General features: G+C 36.6%; 1 protein-coding gene across 5 annotated transcripts in view; it reads left to right on the forward strand.

The window, feature by feature from the left end:
- LOC133526791 (GRB10-interacting GYF protein 2) overlaps nucleotides 1-10,084 on the forward strand; it is a 95,163-nt gene extending 85,079 nt beyond the window's left edge. For 4 of the 5 annotated variants that reach the window (XM_061863575.1, XM_061863600.1, XM_061863608.1 and 1 more), the window contains 7 exons: nucleotides 4,327-4,548; nucleotides 4,668-4,745; nucleotides 5,004-5,142; nucleotides 5,313-5,516; nucleotides 7,175-7,298; nucleotides 7,481-7,589; nucleotides 9,117-10,084. In XM_061863575.1, the coding sequence (XP_061719559.1) occupies nucleotides 4,327-4,548; nucleotides 4,668-4,745; nucleotides 5,004-5,142; nucleotides 5,313-5,516; nucleotides 7,175-7,298; nucleotides 7,481-7,589; nucleotides 9,117-9,233 (993 nt within the window). In that variant the 3' untranslated portion in view covers nucleotides 9,234-10,084. The remainder of the gene's footprint in view (nucleotides 1-4,326; nucleotides 4,549-4,667; nucleotides 4,746-5,003; nucleotides 5,143-5,312; nucleotides 5,517-7,174; nucleotides 7,299-7,480; nucleotides 7,590-9,116) is intronic. The other variant, XM_061863591.1, reaches the window with a different exon arrangement.
- Nucleotides 10,085-11,231: the final 1,147 nt, after the last annotated feature.

Consider the following 11,231-nt stretch of genomic DNA (forward strand, 5'->3'; position numbering starts at 1 on the left):
GACTGTCGACTGCTTGAGTAGGTAAGTATCAGTCAAGTGCGAGTCGGGCTCGCATACAAGGGATCCAAAAAAAAATCAACAGTGCTATACTTGTAGTATGATGGCACGGATCCTCAGTGTATTCAGACTAGCACTTCTCGTTAAAAAAAAAGGAAAAGCAAATCTGACAAAAGTCCACTACCTGCATTAGCAGTTAATTTGCTGAAACCAGTTGACGAACGAAATATTAGAGATTTAAACGATCACAATGACGAAAATTTGATAATTTCTAATGAAGATGAGGCATAAATAAATATTTAAATAAATAAATAGTTGGGGACAATCTTATACAGATCGACCTAGCCCCAAACTAAGCATAGCTTGTACTATGGGTACTAGGCGACAATATACGTGTATAGATAAATACATACTGTATATACATAGAAAATATATTTTTCCTACTCCTCTACTGTTATCTGTCATTTATGCATTCATTAACACGAATATAAGAACATACATAAAAGATTTCAAGAAAAGTCTATATTGTCTATTCCTCATAAATTATGCTATGACGTTTGAATTAGATTGTGGTTTTTTTACTATCGATATAGGTGTGTATAAGGAATATTCTGTATAAAGATCTTGTTCTAATACAGCGTTATTCTTAAGAAAAAAATTAAAACAGAAAAGTGATAAAATTGGTATTATCTCGTAAACTAACAATAAACATAATGCTTGATTGGTATTATCTCGTAACTATTCCTATTACAGAGTTCAAAAATGGGCAGAATATTTGTCATTAAGAGTGAAAATATACCATATCCTCGTAAGGCTGAAGGTCCTACCTATAGGTCTTATTCAGTTCGATGAAATCTAAATCATATTCAATTGGAACAGAGTTGCATTGGCTTTGTTTCATTAAATTTTCAAACAAAATAAAATCAACTGTAGTCCCTGCACTATAGGTTCAAATTCTAGTGGCAAATTTAGGATTTTTCATTTCTATGGCTGGGCCTTAGGAGGTTAAAAGTAAAATTTAACTGAGTAGCCCAGTTTAATCGATATGATTTTTTTTTGTCATTCTGGTGACCCTTTATCCGGCCAACTTTGGATTTTTTTTGTCAAAAACTACAAGTCGTATCGATGCGGGAGTTTTAGTCTAGGACTTAGAATGATATAAATAATCGATTTTTACAATAAAAAAGGGATGCAACAAAAATGGGGTTTATAAAACACTGTGGAACGCCTAAACACAGCACGCGCTGTCCGTTTTAGATGAGGTAAAACCGATGAAATTCTTGAAAAGAACAGAACAAAAAACGATTTAACAACTTAAATTTAATCAGTTAAAAAGATATTTATTATGATGATGATTGGGAACAGAAGAGGATTTCGTTTTCTTTCATGTTGGCGGCACAATGATGAATGTTTTGATTACATAAATTCAAATACTGTAATAGAAGGTATAATTAAAGGATAGAGATGCCATGGAAGGTATTTGTGAATTATGCTAAAGAGAAGGTTAATATTGTCATAATGGTGTGATAGGCGTTTAAAACTAAACAAAAAGTCAGGATTAACTGGCTCCACCGACTAGAGCTATAGAATAAATATATGATGATCTTTAGTATCCGATTATATATGTGACAAAATATATATTCTTTTCTATTCAAATATAACAGATAATCTTTTGTCTTTACAATTCATCCAATCTTATACAATTTCCTTCATCTCCTGCATATTTCCTGGTAGATGCAACTCTACGTGTATCCAATTCTTTATTTGATCCATGTTACTTTTCTGAGGTATTCCACGATGGTCTTCAATACTCACTCGTATATGCGTTTGGGGTGAGAGGATGTTTTTGCAAACCAATGTTACCATTTTTCTTAAAAACTACTTGTCCGATTTTGATGCGGTTTTCAGTGATGGGTTCGGGTTTGATTGGTACATGTCCTTAGATAGGTGTTACGGTGACAACTCACCAGAGGGCGCTGCAGTAAACATTTATTCGTGCATCCTTTTTCAACTACGTTTTAAACGTCGTGAGTTTTTTCAAAAAAAATAATTTTGTTTTTAAGTATATATTGATGACCGGTCTGGCCTAGTGGTTAGTGACCCTGCCTATGAGGCCGATGGTTCCGGGTTCAAATCCTGGTAAGGGCATTTATTTGTGTTATAAACCCGGATATTTGTTCTTGAGTCATGGGTGTTTTCTATGTATCTAAGTATTTATATATTATATATATCGTTGTCTAGGTACCTACAACACAAGCCTTATTGAGCTTAATTTGGGACTTAGTCAATTTGTGTTATATTGTCCTATAATATTTATTTATGAATCATTTTTTTCTAAACTGAATAGTTTGCGCGAGAGACACTTCCAAAGTGAAAAAATGTGTGCCCCCCCCCCCCCTGTAACTTCTAAAATAACAATGAAAAATCTAAAAAAAATATATGATATACATTACCATGCAAACTTCCACCGAAAATTGGTTTGAGCGAGATCTAGTTAGTAGTTTTTTATACGTCATAAAATTACGAAAAAAAAAAAATATTTCATCAAACCCATACGTGTGCGGTATCTATGGATAGGTCTACAAAAATGATATTGAGGTTTCTAATATCATTTTTTTTCTAAACATTCAAAGTGGTAAAATGTGTCCTTCCCCCCTGTAACTTCTAAAATAACAAAATGATAAAACTAAAAAAAGTATATGATATACATTACCATGCAAACTTCCACCGAAAATTGGTTAGAACGAGATCTAGTAAGTAGTTTTCTTTTGTGAAAGTCAGAATGGCGGGTGTACCTAAATAAAAATAATTGAAAAGCATACCATATTTTTGTACCTAATTTGTACTATTTAGTACCTCCATTAAAAAAAATTGTACCTCACGGTACGTAAAGTTATCATCAAAAAACAGTACACCCGCCATCCTGACAGTCAGAATGGCGGGTGTACTTTATTACGCTATGTTCCCGTGGTTATTGATAAATTCTATAAAAGACAAATTTTTGCACCTTTTTTGTACCTTCATATTCAATTATAATATGAGTCATTTTTTTGTGCTTTCCAAGTTTTACTCATTTTATATTTTGCTAGCTATTACAATTTTGCAGGCGTTATAATTTTTCAAGTTATTGATTTCATTTTTAAGAAAAAACGCTTATTTACAATTATTTTTATTACGCCAGGATTTAGTACCTTTACTGTTTAATCTGTTAAGTTTAAATAACTCAGAAAATCATGTCTTAAAAAAGGCTAGGCGCCAATTCAAAGAAATCTTCCTAAGAAAAATCATTTTTAAGACATGATTTTCTGAGCTATTAGAACTTAACAGATTAAACATTAAAGGTACTAAATCCTGGCGTAATAAAAATAATTGTACCTTAGCGTTAAAAAAGGCTAGGCGCTAATTCAAAGAAATCTTCCTAAGAAAAATCATTTTTAAGACATGATTTTCTGAGTTATTTGAACTTAACAGATTAAACATTAAAGGTACTAAATCCTGGCGTAATAAAAATAATTGTACCTTAGCGTTTTTTCTTAAAAATTAAATCGATAACTTGAAAAATTATAACGCCTGCAAAATTGTAATAGCAAGCAAAATATAAAATGAGTAAAACTTGGAAAGCACAAATAAAATGACTCATATTATAATTGAATATGTAGGTACAAAAAAGGTACAAAAATTTGGCTTTTATAGAATTTATCAATAACCACGGGAACATAGCGTAATAAAGTACACCCGCCATTCTGACTGTCAGGATGGCGGGTGACCTGTTTTTTGATGATAACTTTACGTACCGTGAGGTACAATTTTTTTTAAACGAGGTACTAAATAGTACAAATTAGGTACAAAAATATGGTATACTTTTCATTTGATTTTATTTAGGTACACCCGCCATTCTGACTCTCACACATTGAACGAGTAGTGCCGATTATACATATAATTTTATATTATAAAAAGGTATTATAACAATTGTTATTATTTTAAGTCAGTTTTATACTTTAAAAATTCCATACCTATTAATATACCGACGAGTTTCGATACAGTCATATGAGTATTTCGTGAAGCACTAGCGTTAAGTAACAATTTAGGTTTTTACACAAAATATTCTAAATTATTGACTAATATGATAAAACTAGACGTGCCCGTGGCTCTGCTCGCGTATGTGAGATAAAGAGTTCGTCTTATGTTAGCATAAATATCCCTCACGTTGGCATAAATACATAATATTGTAATCGCATGCGTAGAGCCGAAGCAGCTAACAACTTTCGTAGCAACTCTCGTATGGCTGGGCTTATAGGAGGCTAAAGGTAAAAATTTACTTATTACCAGGAACTGAAGCAGCAGCAACGAGAGGCGAGCGAGACTATAATAAAGAAGGCCCCGTGGTCAGCGGCTGCGAATATAGCCCAACAGGCGCCGATCAAAGATGGGCTGAGCCTAGCGGAAATCCAGCGGCTCGAACGGGAAAAGAAGCTGGAGCAGATGAAAGAACAACAGCAGATGATGCAAGCCATTGCGCAACAGCAGGCCGCAGCCCTGGCGCGCGAACAGGTTGCTCTATTTAACGTTTTTACTTGTCTATATTAAAATAAGACTTTCATACCTAGACTATCCTATCCTTAGAAATATTTGTTACTTTAGTATTAACAGTGTTTATTTAATTCTTTTAGGAAATGCAAGCTAATTTGGGTTGGGCGAAAAAGAAACCTAATCCGGTCGGAGCGGGATTGTCTCTGGCCGAAATACAGGTGGGTAGTGTTGTGCTCGTCAAGCATTGAATGTGAAGTCTGTTTTGAAAAAGGAAAGATAGTTTCCCAATTACATTTATTTGAAGTCTTTTTTACTACGAATTGCCCTCGCCCAGCCCATCTTTGGCTGGACTCGAGTCAATGGAAACCAAACCAGTTGTATATTTAGAATTTTTAAGATGTCCTAATCTGATGAATAATTCAGATGTAAAATTCGGACACCTTAAAAAATTCTAACTAGAACATTTGGATCTAAAGGCGGAAGCTCGCAAGCAATCAGCAGCGGCGGCCGCGGCGGCGGAGGCGGCGGCGCAGGCGGCTGCGCAAGTGCTGGAGGACGCAGCTGGCCCGGCGCAAACCAACCACGTGCCATGGGGCAGCAACACTCACAACGGAGGTAAATATTATTCTCTTACTAAGTACTTTTAACATGGAGCGTGTGAAGACACGATTTCCAAAATGCTGCTTTTATCTATTTTGTTCACATTTTTTAAAGAGTTACCGATTTACCGACTAGTGTGCTACTTACCTAAAATAACATTAATGTGGGGCTGTATGTATATACAGGTGGTTTCTGGGACTCTCCCACCACAGCTCAACCTCCAAAACCTGTCGAAAGGCCTCAGGAATCGCAACGGGTCGTGGAACAAAACGTCAAAAATAAGAAAAAGAATACTCTTAACATACCTTCGAAAAAAGAAGCCTCTCCCGGCGCCGAGTTCGACACATGGTGTAACACCGTGCTTGCTTCTTGGAGCGCCAAAATCGATGGTATGTACGATTTATTCTGTGAGTCTACTAGTGGTCTATCACTCAGTTTCTAACATGGCAGAACTTTTTTTTAAAGATTGTGCGAAATGTAATTAGACTTCTTTACTTGCCTACCATGAGTCAACTTTTTTAAACTCTTGAGTATAGTCCAATCTTTAAAAATGTAATAAATTATCAGTCCTTCAGAAATTTTTGCTTTTTTATCATATATATTGTTCCCGGGGGAGTTATGGATTGTGAAAAAAGTATAACTCCCTAGGGAGCTATAGTTTTTTTTCTAATTCATAGGAACCATGTAGGTTTACTTTTAAAATACTGACGCACTGATACTGATTTAGTATTTTTGTTTAAAAATATTTCATTTAATTAGCTGTTTAAAATATTTTGACACAATTTTCAATAGTAGCAGAATGCCAGATAGGTCTTTGCCTTCGATGCCTAACCTGTCAAACAATGACAATATGGCAGACGAATGTTTTAAATGTCATCGTATTTCAGAATTGTTTCCTTTCAAATTTAGTTTTTCTCCGCAAGTGTGATGAAAAACATTATGTGTAACTCCGAGGGTAAGAATATTGCAAACTCGGGTCTGATTCCCTCCAATCTGCGGCTGTCGGGCATTATCACCCTCGTCGCACAATGTGCTATACTTAATGTTAATATAATATCCCACCAAAAACATTCTGTAAAAAACTAGCCAAGTCTCGATGGAGCTGCTTGTTTATCTCTAAAAACTAATAAAATCTAGACAAAGTCGTGCCAAGTCTAAGGTTCCTTACTGCGATTTCAAAACCAGGTGCTCCATGACACCATTGCACCAATCTGTCGCCTGGTTTTGTACCCTTGTGTACCCTTCAACGGCCAAGTCACACAACATTAACTATAATAATAAAAATAAAGAAATCGCAGTAAGGAACCTTAGACTTGGCACGACTTTGTCTAGATTTCATTAGTTTTTAGAGATAAACAAGCAGCTCCATCGAGACTTAGCTAGTTTTTTACAGAATGTTTTTGGTGGGATTTCACTCCTTTTTGTAGAAACATGGGCTTATTGATTTATTTTATTAGATTTTCTTATTTGACACATTTTTTTCTTTTTAGGAGTAGTTTTTTTATTATTATTTTGTTACTTTTTTATTATTGTTTTGTTGTGTTGTAGGGTCACCAGGGACTCCAGATCTTCGATTATCCTAGTTTTTATTATGTAGCCATTAAACCCTAACTCTGTACCAAATTTCAGCTCTCTGAGTTTATGGGAAGTACTAGTTCTATTTTGATGATCATGAGTGAGTGAGTGAGTGAGTGAGTGTCATAAATGCGAAACTTTGCTTTCGCTTAACTTCGGAACTAAATGACCTACATACTTGAAATTTTGGATTTTAAGTAGGTATGTGATTATAGCTTACTGGATGACGAAAATTTCTGCGTTCTGGTCTTATCCAGAGGTTCTCAAATAGGGGCCCGAAAATGCGGCGAAATGGTTCCAGTAAAGGATGGTACGGCAGTGTTTGCTTCGCGCTCGACTTGGCGGGGGCACTGCCGTGTCCCCAGATCTATAGACGTTATTTATTATAGAAGTATGGTCATTCATATCTAACCCGGTTTCAATGAAATCAAATAAATGAAGATATCCACATGAATCTATCTGTACTTTACAGTGCCTACGTTCGTTGGTTTCCTCAAGGACATTGAATCGCCGTATGAAGTCAAAGACTATGTAAAATGCTACCTGGGCGAAACCAAAGAATCCAGCGACTTCGCCCGCCAGTTTCTCGAAAAGAGGTATTCTTTTGTCATTGTGTAAGTTTCATGATTTTTATCCTTGTAACTGTAAGCAGTTTTCTGCGCCATATTGTGGCCTATAAATAAGTCAGTAAAGATATTTGGAAATATGACATATTTCAGCATTTCGTAAACGAGTGCGATGTGACCTGCACACATGACAGGTTCGCGTATGTTAATAGGTCCAAGTTGCTCCGCGTCGGCATGGTCACGCCATCCGACGACCTCTGCTCGCCCGCCGTAGCCGTCAACCCGCGCACTACGTCGGGCTCCGACTATCAGGAAGTAAAGGTGATTTAACCCGACCGCCTTTAACACGTATTAGTTATATTAAGACGTGCAACAGAGTTTAACATGCAATGAAATATTGATATTATGTTCTTCTTATTAGGCTGGGAAGTATCTAGTCTCGGGTGCGGGAATAGACGAGAGACATTTAATGAAATTTCATAAAAAGTTGCAGGCCTAGACCGGGCAATAGTTCTTTTTTACGGTTCCGTACCCAAGGGTAAAACGGGACCCTATTACTAAGACTCCGCTTGTTATGTTCTCATATAGAGAGTAGATGTAACTTATGTCAGTCTGTATCTGATCATTAAACGTAGCACATTTTAGTTTTCTACATAACGTAGGAGTTTTCTTTGGAAACCTAGGTCTAGGACACAACACCGCTGTCCGACCGTCCGTCGGTCACCAGGCTGTATCTCATGAACCGTGATACCTTATATGATGTATTTCTGTTGCCGCTATAACAACAAATACTAAAAAAGTACGGAACCCGCGGTGGGCGAGTCCGACTCGCACTTGTCCGGTTTTTAATTCCCTTTTCACATTTATTTATGACACAGCATCATGGCATTTAGCAATTAAAAAAACTATAAGCAATCTTTTTGGTTCGTTATGACATTCTGCCATTACTCATTTCCGTGTTTTTCTTTTTTGTTATTTTTTTTTCTGTTTTTAGGGTTTCGTACCCAAAGGGTAAAACCCTATTACTAAGACTCCGCAGTCCGTCCGTCCGGCCGTACGTCTGTCACCAGGCTTTATCTCATGAATCGTGATAGTTAGAAAGTTGAAATTTTCACAGATGATGTAGTTATGTTGCCGCTATAACAAAAAATACAAAAAAACTGAATTAAAATAGTACATTACGATACAAGTGCGAAAAATAGGAAATTCGAAACGAGTGGCGATAAATTAAAACACGACCGAAGGGAGTGTTTTAAATCGACACGAGTTGCGAATTACCTATTCGCACATGTATCGTACAACGTTTTACAGTACATATGGCCCTTTAAATGTTCGACACAGTAACATAATATGCTACTTCTCGCACTAGTGCTATAAAGTAGCCCCATATGTACCGTAATAAATATTTAAGGGGGCTCCCATACAACACACGTGATCTTTTGTGCCTATTTCATTAATAATGGTACGGAACCCTTTGTGTGCGAGTCCGACTCGCACTTGGCCTGTTTTTTATTATCCTTTATTCATTTATGGTCTTAGATTGTTCATATAGCGGTATTATAGGGGAACTAAAATTTTATTATTTGAAATCAAATTTTCGTTCCCCTTTAATGCTTCACGCACTGAAAAACCTACATTAAGAAAAGAAACAATCCTCATCATTACTTTTTTATTATTATTACATAGCATGCTTGAAGAAAGCACTATATATACCTCTGCGTGAAAAAGGGTTGTCGGCCTCATAACTTTCCTATGTCTATGTGTATTCGGCCGGCAACCCCTTACTTCCCGGCCTTTGTAGTAATGTACTATTTCATTATTTAGTTTGAAATATTTATTTTATTTCAGGGCAAAGGCAAAAAGACAAAGAAGAATAAAATGCTTAAAGTGGATGCCCGCATTTTGGGCTTCTCAGTGACTGCAGCCGAGGACCGGATCAATGTCGGCGACATCGATACGGTGTGAGCGACGCAGGTTACGTACTAGTGTTCAATATAACTCGCCTTGTGATAAACCCGCCGGTTATTGTGTAAAACACGCGTCAGTTCGCGATCTTACGATAACAATCTAATTTAATACAAGTTGGCGAACAACGTTTGACAAATCGTTTGTCGCTGCTTGTTCGTATAGTTCAAGAGTTACAAATATGGTATGTTATGTTATGACTTGTGCTTTATGCCAGAAACCTGATATTTCAATTGAACATTATAGGCTAGTAAGACGAACAGGGAGTGGTATGTCAGGGCTAATCTTATTTGACAGTGACAACGCAAGTCCAGTTTCGATAAAATTCGTTTGTTGGTAACTTATAAGAAGGAAGCCAAGTTTGCCATTAATTACTGAAAGACTTGTTAAGACACTGTTTAAAATGTAACTAATATGTGTTTTGGCTATGTGACTTTATACATGATTGACACCCACCACAAGGAAGCATATGCGATACAAATGTGCTCTGAGTTGCATTTATGTGGGAATATTTTTGATGCGCAAAACTTTAAAATATTGTTTTACAGCTGCTTTCGTGACTGCTTCGTGTTACACTTTAATTTTCCTACTCCTCTACTGTTATCTGTCATTTATGCATTCATTAACACGAATATAAGAACATACATAAAAGATTTCAAGAAAAGTCTATATTGTCTATTCCTCATAAAAGCTCTTGTGCTTTTATAAGCTATAACGTTACTGCGATTAATGGCTACCAACCTAACAAAACCAAAACGAATACAGTTTTAAACTAAGTGCATTGCTGCCAACTTACAAAATATTCATTTGGTTGCATAGTAAAAATAATTACTTTATAAGTCAGAAACACGCATGTGACACCCGTAATATAGCAACACCCATAGACTACGAAGACCGCTTAGCGTTGCTTATTAGTCTCCGTAGGCTACGGTGGCCAAAATTGAGAAAAAACTGCCCAAAAAATTAATTTAGCAAGTAGCAAGGACCAGGGCCTCATGAGTTACTAGGAGGTGTCGCTGACCGGCCGGCCGCGGCCCGGGGCGGGCCGGGCGCGTAACAAGGTATGCTCGCGCGTCTTGGCTATATACTTTTGCTGTAATTTGTTTACCTAAATTAAGATTTATTTTTGTTGACTCGTAGGAAAAATATTGTATGCAACGTTGTATAAGTAGGTCAAAAAATTCTCGTGGCGTATTCCTTTACACTCCACTCGCCTTTTTTGCTCACGCCACTCGCCTTTTTTGACCCTTCTTATACAACTGTTGCATAAAATACTATTTCCTACTCCTCTACTGTTATCTGTCATTTATGCATTCATTAACACGAATATAAGAACATACATAAAAGATTTCAAGAAAAGTCTATATTGTCTATTCCTCATAAAAGCTCTTGTGCTTTTATAAGCTATAATGTTACTGCGATTAATGGCTACCAACCTAACAAAACCAAAACGAATACAGTTTTAAACTAAGTGCATTGCTGCCAACTTACAAAATATTCATTTGGTTGTATAGTAAAAATAATTACTTCATAAGTCAGAAACACGCATGTGACACCCGTAATATAGCAACACCCATAGACTACGAAGACCGCTTAGCGTTGCTTGTTAGTCTCCGTAGGCTACGGTGGCCAAAATTGAGAAAAAACTGTCCAAAAAATTAATTTAGCAAGTAGCAAGTACCAGGGCCTCATGAGTTACGAGGAGGTGTCGCCGACCGGCCGGCCGCGGCCCGCGGCGGGCCGGGCGCGTAACAAGGTATGCTCGCGCGTCTTGGCTATATACTTTTGCTGTAATTTGTTTACCTAAATTAAGATTTATTTTTGTTGACTCGTAGGAAAAATATTGTATGCAACGTTGTATAAGTAGGTCAAAAAATTCTCGTGGCGTATTCCTTTACAATGCCACTCGCCTTTTTTGACCCTTCTTATACAACTGTTGCATAAAATACTATAATAGGTCTGTGATTTTAACGTCAATTTGAAACTGAGGCGATAGGA

The sequence above is a fragment of the Cydia pomonella genome, chromosome 1 (assembly GCF_033807575.1).
Source record: "Cydia pomonella isolate Wapato2018A chromosome 1, ilCydPomo1, whole genome shotgun sequence".
Classification (NCBI taxonomy): Eukaryota; Metazoa; Arthropoda; class Insecta; order Lepidoptera; family Tortricidae; genus Cydia; species Cydia pomonella.